This window comes from Vipera berus (assembly GCF_964194415.1).
Source record: "Vipera berus genome assembly, chromosome: 3".
NCBI lineage: Eukaryota > Metazoa > Chordata > Lepidosauria > Squamata > Viperidae > Vipera > Vipera berus.
Window position 1 is genome coordinate 71,982,918 of NC_138204.1, and position 12,295 is coordinate 71,995,212.

General features: G+C 34.9%; 1 protein-coding gene across 4 annotated transcripts in view; it reads left to right on the forward strand.

Moving 5' to 3' along the window:
• Positions 1-12,295, forward strand: part of LRRC7 (leucine rich repeat containing 7) — a gene marked incomplete at both ends in the record, with an annotated part of 146,970 nt that overhangs the window by 96,177 nt on the left and 38,498 nt on the right. For 2 of the 4 annotated variants that reach the window (XM_081324651.1, XM_081324650.1), the window contains 4 exons: positions 3,875-4,075; positions 5,557-5,668; positions 6,468-6,648; positions 7,629-9,306. In XM_081324651.1, the coding sequence (XP_081180777.1) occupies positions 3,875-4,075; positions 5,557-5,668; positions 6,468-6,648; positions 7,629-9,306 (2,172 nt within the window). Of the gene's footprint in view, positions 1-2,681; positions 2,733-3,874; positions 4,076-5,556; positions 5,669-6,467; positions 6,649-7,628; positions 9,307-12,295 lie in introns of all 4 variants that reach the window. The other 2 variants (XM_081324649.1, XM_081324652.1) reach the window with 2 other exon arrangements.

The following is a 12,295-nucleotide window of genomic DNA, read 5'->3' on the forward strand; positions in this document are numbered from 1 at the left end:
GAATAAACAATCAAGAACATGTCAGGGGTAAACAGATGTGTGCACACAAATACACATACCCCCACAACACACATAAAGCAAACTATGCTTATATTTAGCTCTTATAATTCAACTTTAGGGACGCGGTGGCTCAGTGGGTTAGGACGCTGAGCTTGTCGATCGGAAGGTCGGCAGTTTGGCGGGTCGAATCCCGAGTGCCGCGTAACAGAGTGAGCGCCTGTTACTCGTCCCAGCTTCTGCCAACCTAGCAGTTCGAAAGCACGTAAAAATGCAAGTAGAAAAATAGGGACCACTCCGGTGGGAAGGTAACAGCGTTCCGTGCGCCTTTGGCATCTAGTCATGCCGGCCACTTGACCACGGAGATGTCCTCGGACAAGCGCTGGCTCTTCGGCTTTGAAACGGAGATGAGCACCGGCCCCTAGAGTCGGAAACGACTAGCACGCATGTGCGGGGGAACCTTTACCTTTACCTTAATTCAACTTTATTTTCTACCCACAAATTCGTTTTTACTGAAATGCTGATAAATTTCAATCTTCCTTAAAAACAAAATTATTTTATGTGATGACCAAGTGTTGGGAATGGAAAAATTTCTATAAAGCACACAAGAGCCATGGTTTTTTTCCCCTAGCAACTTTAAAACAAGTACAGTATGCAGTAAATACATTTGGTAGGGAAATTGAATCTTGTGGGCAATTCTATTGAGCCCCTTACTTCGTTAAACGTAAGAACTCCTTTGAGTTGGGAAGATTCCTCATGTGTATAGGAACAAAAATATAAAACTAGTTTGCAGTTTGTTTTCTTCTATAGTTTTTTTTATTTGTCCAGTGCAACTCTGTTTAACTTTTCATCAACCAAGGAATAAATCATTTATTTTTCAAAAGACATACATAGAAACCAGAAAAAGTGACAACTGGGTGAGGAAATAAAATGTTCAACTAAATCTCCTGTTCTTCTTTGAAGCTGGTTGATCTAGCAGTAAGCAGCAAAATGAGTTGTCGGTAGGCAGCAGAGTTCTTTGCATAAATACAACTTTTGCTTACTCCAAAGTGGTTCACTAGTTTTAGTGAGATGTTTTGTTAATGACTGTTACAAACATACAATCTGGTTTAGTCTTTATGCAATCTTCAAGTAAAAATTAATTTACATTTCAAGAAAAAATAATACTAGAACTAATTTACATTTTCTTTATAAAAAATTTCTTCACAAAAAATTCAAAGAAATGCATAGTTTATTAGTAAATAGAAATTGACTGAAATATTTAAATAAAATAATAATAACTTTCAACTGTATTCCTCCCATCTCTCTATTGGCTACTTATGAGGTTCTAAAATTTACATTTTCGATATTCAGGCAGGTAGCATATATATATATATATTCATATATATATATATGTGATAAATAGATTTTTAGAAATGTTTACATTATAAGTTATGTTTCAGGTGAAAATCCTTGGTACTTCTGATAGTTACAAAATTGCACAAGAGCCAATGCCAATAAGATTTCTATTATACTTGATGGATTCATATTGAGCAATAACAGACTACATCTATTTTCTCAATACATTACAATTTTTTCCAAACTGCAAAGTGCATTTTTATTTTTAGCAAATCCATCGTGATTTTCATTTGGTTAAACAAAAATTAATCTAACCTTAACAGTAGACAGGATTAACTGGAAAGCTTTAATTAACCATAATATATAGTATGACACAACACTATGAACAATACAAATCAGAGACCAGATTCTGAAAGTAAATTGAATTTATTCACACTTAATATGAATTCATTCATCCAGAATTTATCTGAAATCAGACTCTGAAACTGTAATTTGATTTCAGATTTTTGATTAAGAAAAATCCTTGTTAGCCTTGTTATTATATTATTGTTAATATAATAATAATTTATTGTGAGAAAATTTGCTAATATACTGATATCTTTGCAAGAACTCAAAATCTGGGAACAATTGAAAATGACTTCTTTTTAAATCCTCATATTAAAGAGACAGTTTATTTATGCCTGTTCATTTCTCATTATAAGGTAGATGTAAATACAGAAAAAGATCAGCATTTTTCCTAAAATGGTTGCAAGTCTAATTAAATTGGAAGTTTTTCAAAATTAAGATTTAAGCAACTTGAAAATATGGCAGTGGTGTGAATTTAAAACACTTAAGTAAAAGTTAATGTGTTATTTATCTCTAGAATGCTTACAATTATAAATACGTTTGAAGAAATGCACATTGCAATTATCTTTCTCGATATCTACTCAGATATTTACTGACTGGCAAATATTTGAGTATTTTAAAATGGTTACATCCAGATAATGTAACATAGGGTAAAAATTTCATCTTATAGGTTCTTAGAACTGTTCAAAATATTTTATATCTTGCCTCTGTCTTATGCACTGCAGATATTTTTCTCTTAGGTAAATATGAAGGCATTATTTTAAGGGGCAAAAGAACCATCAACATCAAAAGACTGATTTTCAAGAAAATGCTTGTCCTAAAGCAGCCTACTATGTACTTATAAGTTGTTTTTTACATTTAATTGAGACAACTCTTATAACACTTTTTTTATAACAAATTTGCATTGATGAATCTTATAACATTTGCTTTTGGTCAAGTATATCATTGTTTGCTGAATTGAATTTGACAGTAGAAATTAAAAAAGAAATTCTTCTATCCAGGAATATTGCACTTTGGAAGGTTTTTATCCCCAGCGGCATGCTACTTCTGAGGTAACTTTAAATGTGAAACATAAAAGACCATGAATAGAAAGGGAGTCTAGACTGCATTGGTAATTATCCTTTTTAATATTAATATAGGAATATCTTCACCCTACTTCTATCTAGCACAAATGAGAATAATTTACCACTGAAAAATAATATTGATCTAAGATAAATTGCTTTACTCAGATATCTTTTGTGTGTTTTAGTTTAGCTACTTTGTATTTTTTTAGTAGCCTTTCCAATGCATGCACAATTTGCTTATGTCCCTCCTGTTTTTTAGATTGTATTGGGCATTATTTAAGCCATTGCCCAGTTCATGTAGTGCTTAGAGGAGCCTATCAGCATTTGCAGTCTTTAGACTATCAATGAGATCTGTAGTGATGTTATATCCACTCATTACAGTTACGTAGTTCTTGTGCTGGACCTGTACATTGACGTTATGTAATATTTTATAATTGCTATTGAGATCTATGTTTGGATGTGCTTGTGTGTAATGCGTATTTTATTATACTTCAACACTGAGTGTAAGTTTGTACCATAGTCTGTATTTTTCATATCAGTCAAGCTTTTTTGAATGGATGCCTATTAACCTGTGTATGCTTTGGAATCTTGGCTGTGTATCTATTTTTTATGTTTGTGGTAAATAAAGTGTCACAGTTTGTTCAAGTATACCCATTTATCAGAGAAGAGAAATAATTGTTCAGTATTGAACAATTCACTTAAGTTTCATTGCTTTTATAGACTTAAGAACAATTAGGCTTCTTTTGAGTTGCTACCATATATTCAGATAAGCAGTCATAATATTGTATTATAGATCCAGAGTGACATTCCATATATTAGTGACTTTCTAGAATCTGCCTAAACTATTGGAGGAATATTTTGCATCATAAGTGTCATGGTAATTTTAATCAAATTTTTATCACTGACAACAATGGATTGGAATTCTGCACCACCCTATTGTAAGTGATACTGGCTTTTGCATTTCAAAAGTGCAGCGTAGCAGATGTTGTATGTTAACATTGTCTCAAATTCCTAAATTCACTGTCTGTGTTTTGCAATATATATCACCTTGATAATCAAAGTGAAAATTTTAACAATTATTCTTCTTTTCTGCTTCTACTTTTAATTTATTTTGTTAACTACATATTCAGGTTGAAATAAATTTAAAACGTTATCCAACTCCATATCCAGAAGATTTAAAGAACATGGTGAAATCTGTTCAAAATTTAGTGGGCAAGTCTACCCATGGAGTGAGGCCTGAGAATTCAGCACCATCTGCCAGTGCAGAACAAGTTGTGAAAGACAAATTTGAGCACAAGTGGCCCATGGCAACAAAAGAGCTGTCAGTGGAGGTAACAAAGAATAAATACCAGTGCTCTTTAAAGTAATGATTTTAAGATTGAAGCAGTATCTGTCTGTCTGTCTATCTCTATTGTTATGACTCTTCAGTAGTTATTAGTAATTATTATACCGATTTAGAGATCTGGAGAATTTCTAGGTCCAGAGTAGATGATCAACAGAAAAGCGGGGTTTCTCAAGAGAAAGATAGATGTAGAATGTAGGGTGCTTTCTAAGGGTTTTAAGAAATATGCAAGACTCCTTGACTGCTGAATGAGAGAAGTATAATCATTAATTTTAGGATGAAGTGCTGTGTCAGCAATTTTGCACATATATTAGAAACCAATTGCACAGGTAGATAACTTTCTGCACACAAGTCTTTTTTAAAGCATTTTATTAATATTAACTAAATAAAATCATTGTTAAACCATGACTACATATAACAAAAAAAGAATGTTAGTAAACAAGAATCTTGGTAGTATAACATGAAAATAATACCAGTGTAGCTTAACCGTCATCTAGAATGGCAATCAATTGCACGGAGGAATCAATTGATGAAAATTAAAGGAATAGTAAAAATTACCATGTTTCCTGCTTGTCCTGCAAGCTGGCTATTAAAGCAAATTACACAGTTCTAAATGCTTTAGTCAAAACAGGTTATAAAATTCTTCAATGTCATGTACCGAGTAGAGCAGAAGTAAATTGAGAGAAAAGCAACAGCAAGAAATTGGAAGTAATCAAGTTTGACTTTAAATACCTTAGGCAAACATATGCTGCAGCAGAAGAAAACTAATCTAAAATGCCAAGCTAATTGGGAAGCCCAGAAGCATAGTCAAACAACATACTAAAGTCTAAGAGGAACATTATAACTACAGTAAAAGCAAGCAATACTCCCAGTGTAAAAAACATTTCCTCATGTAGGAGAAGGTTAAAATAGTTCACCCTGCGCCCATTTTTTTAGCATACAGCTGAGCCTCATCAATCTTCTTGTAGCAGCTCATCTATTTTCCTGCCAAAACTTACAGCCTTCTAAGCCAGTTTAGCACTTCCGTGCAGGGTGGTCTCCTGAACATGTACTCAGTATCTTTCAAATCAGGACCTGGGTCACTTGGTCTTGGCTTGTCCCTGAGGTGGAAGGCTCTGGCAAACTGGATTGAGTTCCACAGGCTATTCAGGTCTATTCTGCAGTGTGGAATTACTGAGACTAGGCAGCAGGCTCTCAGTAATTCCAAGCTGTCTAATTATGTGTATTAGACATAATGTGCCGGGGGCACACCATCATGAGTTTGCTAGTCATGCTTCTTGATTTTTAATATGTAGGTTAATGTTTTGGATAATTTTAACACTGAATTCTGCCAGATAATATTTGCTTCTGTCTTCCAAGTGAATGTACTTAGTGTTCATAGCTCTCATAAAAGTATAAAGTCCACTGAAAATTTCCTCTTTGTTGGTGCCTTTATGATATTCAATTCACCAATATTATTTCAATTGACAGGATTCTTTTGTACACCCAGTGAATGACATGAGGATAGGAGAACTTCGCCCCTCAATGGCTGATGTACCATTATATCAACCAAAACTTGTTCTTTTAGGAAAGGAAAAAAAAGGTACTGGATTTTTCTGAACTCCCGTGTCATAACTGGAGATAATGGATGAAGAATGATGCAGAACTGTTATTGTTCTTTATGCAGAAATGCTTTGTGGTAAATGCTTTTAAGTATATGATTGTAAAGCATCAGACTGACCCTGACTCCTGAATACAGTATCATAGTTGCTTACTCACCAAACTATATGTAAGTAATTTTATAATACAGAGGTCATTGATAATTATGAGCTTTTGATCATATTGAAGTTGTAGTTGTGAATATATTATATTTTAATATATCTTGATAATAGCTACAGTACTTTCTTTGACTGAAGAAAGACAATTGATCCATCTTCAACCAAAATTAACCTTTGCAGTTTGCTTAAACTCATGGATAGTGTGGAATGCTGCAAAGGCATCCTTCAATAGCAAAACAAAAAAATTCAACTCTTCCTTCCTATCAGTATAATTAATATATTTTAATCAAACAAAAATAGCTATTTTAACAGACATAGGTATACGTGTGCAAAAGTATAATAATAAAGCAATGCAGCTGTGTAAGGCAATCTGCATTAATGATTGCCATCATCTCTCCAAGTGTCCCATGTGACTGAAGATGAAAAACCAAACAGAAAATAATGCTGATTAGCTGCATTTGTCTTTCATGTGGAGCCGAAGCAGATATGTGGCTAAACAAGAGAGAAAAGTATTGTAAATCACTTTTCTGGGTTTAATTATAGCATATCTTTTGTATATATGTTCCTAAAAATTCTCCCTTGAATTTTTAATTTCATATTAACAAGTTACTTTGTGTTTTCCAGAATCAACTGATGAGTCTGAAGCTGATAAAGTTCACTGCATGAATAACAGTGTTTCTTCAGGCACTTACTCAGACTATTCCCCATCACAAGCTTCTTCTGGGTCTTCTAATGCTCATGTTAAAATAGGATCTTTGCAGACTACAGCTAAAGATGCAGTGAATAATTCATTGTGGGGTAACAGGTGTGTTTATTTGATAGAAGTCAAGTTGACTATAGGAATATATAGTTCATTTAACCAAAAAGCTTAAATAAACGGAAATAAAGAGAATTCAGAAAATCCTACATATTTTTTAAAATTGAAAGTACTCTCTGGAAGCATGGGCTTGTGTACTTCATTATAATTTCAGTCAGGTTCAGAGAATAGCGATCAAAACCTGATTCTTGTCTTTGATTCTTGACTTTTCTGAGAATCTCCTATCAAGAATTCAGAATTTTTTATGTTTCATGAATGAATCAAAAATAAAAGCTTCTTATACCTTTCACAAATTCCCAAGGGTCTATTTCTACTGAAAATACTAATTAAAGGTCATGGAAGGTTATGTAATATTTATGTGTCATCTAGTTTTTCTCAATCAATATACACATGTTTAAATTAACTACTGGGCAATTTTATTCCTTCAGGGATATAGCCAATTACATTTTGAAAGAGGCTTTGACACTGATGGTAAGCTCAGTGCTATGCATTATGTGATATAAACCTATTCCTGAATTTATTACAAAGAAGGGAGGAAGTTGTTTTTGCTGTTCTATTGCTTTTCTCTCTTCCTCCCTCCCTCACCCTCCCATTTCTCCTTCATTCCAGTTCTTCTATTTGGATGGGAAACAATTCATTCCAAGGTGGACTTAGTTGATAACAAAGAAAGAGCTAAGCACATCGATATAGCTTAGAAGCGCTTCATTGACCTCATTGTTTAGAAAATTTGTCTTTTCTGCTTGTATAATATTTTGTCTATTGCAGAATTTAAAACAAATCAAGTTTGGCATTAACAGATCACCAAAGTCCCCAACCAATTTTTGTATTCCACTCCAACCTAGATTAACATTCCATTCAGTAATAGATTGGTTAAACTATGTATGCAGTAATGATCAGGTATTTGTTAACATTTTAATCTGCTGTAATTGTTTTCTGACACAGCTTTTTTAAATATTTGTTTCTTGCAGGCTTGTCCAATCTTTCCCACAACCCCTTGAGACCAAGCCATTACTCAGTCAGCGGGAATCTGCTCCAGCAGGAAATTTACAGCAACATAATGATAGGCATCCAATGAGTGATGCCTTTGCTGACAGTTGGAATGACAGCTCTCACTATGATAACACAGGATTTGTGGCAGAGGAGAACACAGTGGAGAATCCTAGCACTAATCCTCTCTTAAGCTCCAAATCAAGAAGCACATCTGCTCATGGACGCAGGCCTTTAATTAGGCAAGATAGGATAGTTGGTATTCCCCTAGAACTTGAACAACCCACTATCCGAAATACCCCTGAATCAGAAGTGCCTCCATCAAACCCTTGGCAGAACTGGACAAGAACACCTAGCCCCTTTGAAGATAGGACAGCTTTTCCTTCTAAGCTGGAGAGCACCCCTACTACCAGCCCTTTACCTGAAAGGAAAGACCTTGTTAAAGACTCTCCTGAAATATCTAGTACTTTTTCTCCAGGTACACCATGGGAATATCATGATTCCAGTACTAACAGAAGTCTCAGCAATGTATTTTCACACATTCACTGTCGCCCAGAGCTTTCCAAAAACATTATTTCCATCAGCAAAAGTACAGAGAGGCTTTCTCCAATGATGAGAGATTTGAAAACAAGCCGGTTTAAGAAATCACAAAGTATAGATGAGATAGATATTGGTGCATATAAAGTTTATAACATACCACTAGAGAACTATGCAGCTACTACTGATAACGCAGGGATACACGACAGACAAGATAAAATGTTGGGGCCAGAACATGGAATGTCTAGTATGTCCCGTAGCCAGTCTGTGCCAATGCTTGATGATGAACTGCTGACTTATGGAAGTGTGAAGGTCCAACAACAGCAAAAGCCCTCTGTGACTAAAAAAGTATACCAGTTTGACCAAAGTTTTAATCCTCAAGGATCAGTAGAAGTGAAAGCTGAAAAGAGACTACCGCCCTCTTTCCAACATACTCCAGAATACATTCCCCAGCAGACAAAAAATGTCTCTAAGGATTTGGTTAGTCCCAGAGCCTACCGAGGATATGCACCCATGGAACACATGTTTTCCTTCTCACAGCCTTCTGTTAATGAAGAGACTGTCAATACTCAGTTGTCAAGTCAGGGATCAAGGGCTGGATTTTTAAGGAGAGCAGATTCATTGGCCAGCTCCACTGACATGTCAATGTATAGAAGAGTCAGTGAGCCTCATGAAATGCCTCAAGGTGATAGGTATAACAGACATCAGTATAGAGGAGCTATGGAACGCCAGAGCAGCATTTCAGTGTCTGAATCCCAGTTTCTCAAAAGAAATGGCAGATATGAAGATGAACACCCTTCATATCAAGAAGTGAAAAGCCAGTCTGGAAGCTTCCCTGTTAAAAACTTAACGCAAAGGAGGCCTTTGTCTGCAAGGAGCTACAGTACAGAGAGTTATGGTACCTCCCAAACCAGGCCAGTTTCAGCTAGGCCGACAATGGCAGCTCTGTTGGAAAAAATACCCTCTGACTATAACTTGAGTAACTATGGTGAGAAGCCGTCAGATAACCCTGATTTAAAGACAAGGCCTACCCCTGGGAAGGGCAATGAGAGCTGTGGTAAAATGCCTGCTGATTGGAGACAACAGCTACTTAGACATATAGAAGCTAGAAGGTTAGACAGGGTATGTCTGGCATTTCTTTGTAATTCACGCCTTGAATTTTTTATATTGAAATTTTCTGTTTGCAGTGATCAATATGCTATTTGTTAATATTATAAGCATATCTCTGTTAAGATAGACAAATGTGTATATGTTTCAGGAATTCTTGAAGTAAGAATTAAAAAAGCATGTATTTTTTTAAAAAAATATTTCAAATAACGCTAGCTTCAGTGATGAATTACTGTATTTTTTTAAGTTAAACTTTTTATCAAGACACTACTAAACTCAGGCTGTTTTTATATTCTACTTTTTCACATTATAAAGAGAAATGACAGGATAAGTTTCAAACAAAAATGATGTGTATCTATGGCCAGAAAGACTTTCACTGAATAGGCACAATCCACAATTCTGAAAAGACATCCAGAGAAATCCAGTAGAATCACTGAGTTTTTTCTCTGTTTATGAATAAGCCGCTCTTTTGTTGCACAATGATAAATGTGTCATTCAGTCATGGCACATTAATTTGTTGATTTCCCTACCCACGATAGAAGATCAATTACAGGAATTAATTACATGTCGACGCTCTGATACCTAAGCCTTAAACCAATGTATTTGGAAGTAAATTAACTGATTTAAGTTTAATTTACAGTCTATATAGGTATATTTAGGAATTTTACCTAAGTAAAAAAAAAGCAACCTCAGAGTAGGCTACCTCTCAGTTACATTCCGAATGTACATAAAAAATATGTTCTTGAGTAACAAATATTGTTTGGTAAATGTACAGATTAAATCAATGGAAGTTGGTGTTTTTTGCAGTAGGTAGACATAATTACAATTCAGTTTATTATTTGGAGCCTTAATTAGGATGTTAGTGTTTACTCTTTGAATAAAATGCTTTACGGTAACTGAAATAGCAATAAATAATTTAGAAGCCCCGTATGCAGAGAAAGGAGTAGTGCATCACATATGTTTTTAGAATTTTCTGTGACTCTATTTTTCACAACTAATTCAGTCTGAACTTGTAAATTTTAGCACAACGCTGTTGCAGGGAAAATTTCTCTATATCTTTCCTTTACTGCTATTTTCATTGTGAAAGGAATTAATTATTCCCAGGCCTATGAATTCCATGCAAAATGCAGCTACTTATAACTCTTTATCCACTGAGAGTAAAAGCAATAGAGATAAGCAGTTTTCAGTAGCATAACGGTTTGAAAGGATTAAAAAATACCATTTCCACCTGAAATTATAACTTTATAATCTTGTATAAGAAAAGGGAGCATCTTGGGATGTTCTTTGAAAATTACACTGAACCACACTGAAAGAATTGCAGAACTGTTTTTTTGTTTTTGTCTTAAACTGTATTTTGTAGTTAAAGTGTTAAAATATTTAAATGTTTAAAAAATGAGATAACTAAAGTAAATGTCTACATATATTACTTTTGACTTGTTGAAAGACCTATCTCTTTCATAGACTTTCCCCCAAAACATTTTCATCAGCCAGCCTTTTAAAGCCCTGCAATTTTCTTATTTATTTTATCTACTGTATACTGTTTTTTCTTCATCCAGGCCAGAGGTCCCCAACCTTTTGGGTACCAGGGACCAGTTCCATGGAGAGAGGTTTTTCCATGAACCAGAGGGTGCATGGTTTTGTGTGCTGCCTGTATCCCACAGATGGGGCTTTGCTTGTTTGAGTGGACCAGTTGCTGGCATGCCGCAGACCAGTACTGGTCCACGGACCAGGGGTTGGGGACCCCTGATCTAGATTATAGGTTAAATATGAAGTTCATCTCTGTAGATTTTTGTAAAAGAAGTGCAAAATTGAGATAAGCAAATATGCTAGCAAAAAATATTTCAATTATTTTGGAAAATATGAACCATGCAGTAGTCTATATGATTCATATTTTCCTTATGTTCAAATTTTCTGTCACTTTTTTGTCTGTTCAATTGTGTCTGATTTTCGGAGGCTGCCTGGACAAGTTCCAGAGGTTTTCTTGGCAAGGATTTTCCAGAACTGCCATTGCCTTCTTGTAGGGCTGAGAAAAAGTGATTGGACTAAGACTACCCTACTGACTTTGTAACTAAGGTAAAATTAGAACTCACAGGATCCCAGTTACTAGCCTGATGACTTAACCACTATATCAAATTGGGTCTCACCATAAAATTACTGTTACCCTAACTACTAAATATATTTCAGAGTCTATTGCTGCATTTTGCTTGTGTAAATATGCAAAATGAAAAAGAATGTATGTCTGAAAGTAGTTCACCATTTAGCTTTAGCTTTAGTAAGGACTAAATTAACCATTCGGTTATAACAACTATAGTTAGTTTTCTGTATATGTGGAGAGCAACTGCCACACGGAGCTTATTTTTAGCTGATCTAGTTTTCATGGACACAAGAAATATGCATTGTTGATATGTACAGTCCTAGGAAAGCAGGATTATACTGTTTTTCATTGTAATTTCAGTGCTAAATCATCAGGAAATGAAAACTTGAAACCTGCATGGGGTTAATCTAGTTGAAAGTGTTTAGGAACTTATGTTTAATCAAAGTGGTTTGACGCCATTATTGTTGGAACAGCCATATTGGAGAGAAGTTTAGAAAATAAAGTACTGATATCTTTACAGTGATGAAAAGTTTGGAAGTAGAAGTTTACAAAATCCAAACTGCCTCCCTTCACCTTCACTTTTCCATTTAGGATTATAAATGCATATTTCTACAACACACAATTGGAACTTTCTGCAGGAAAATTTTTTGAATGTGAGTAAATAGGAGCAGAGAAGTGGAAAGTAGTAGAATTGATAAGTTCATAAACAGTCACATGCCATAGTCACCTCTTACTAGGATTACTATCATGTGTTCTATATGGGGCTCTCCTTGAAAAGCTACAGCTGGTACAAAATTCAGCAGCCCAAACAAGGATGGACATCCTAATGTATTTGGCAGACTCCATTGTTTTGGGAGCTGTGTGGGCTACCATTTAGTTTCCAGGTGCAGTACAAGGGTTTGTCACCTT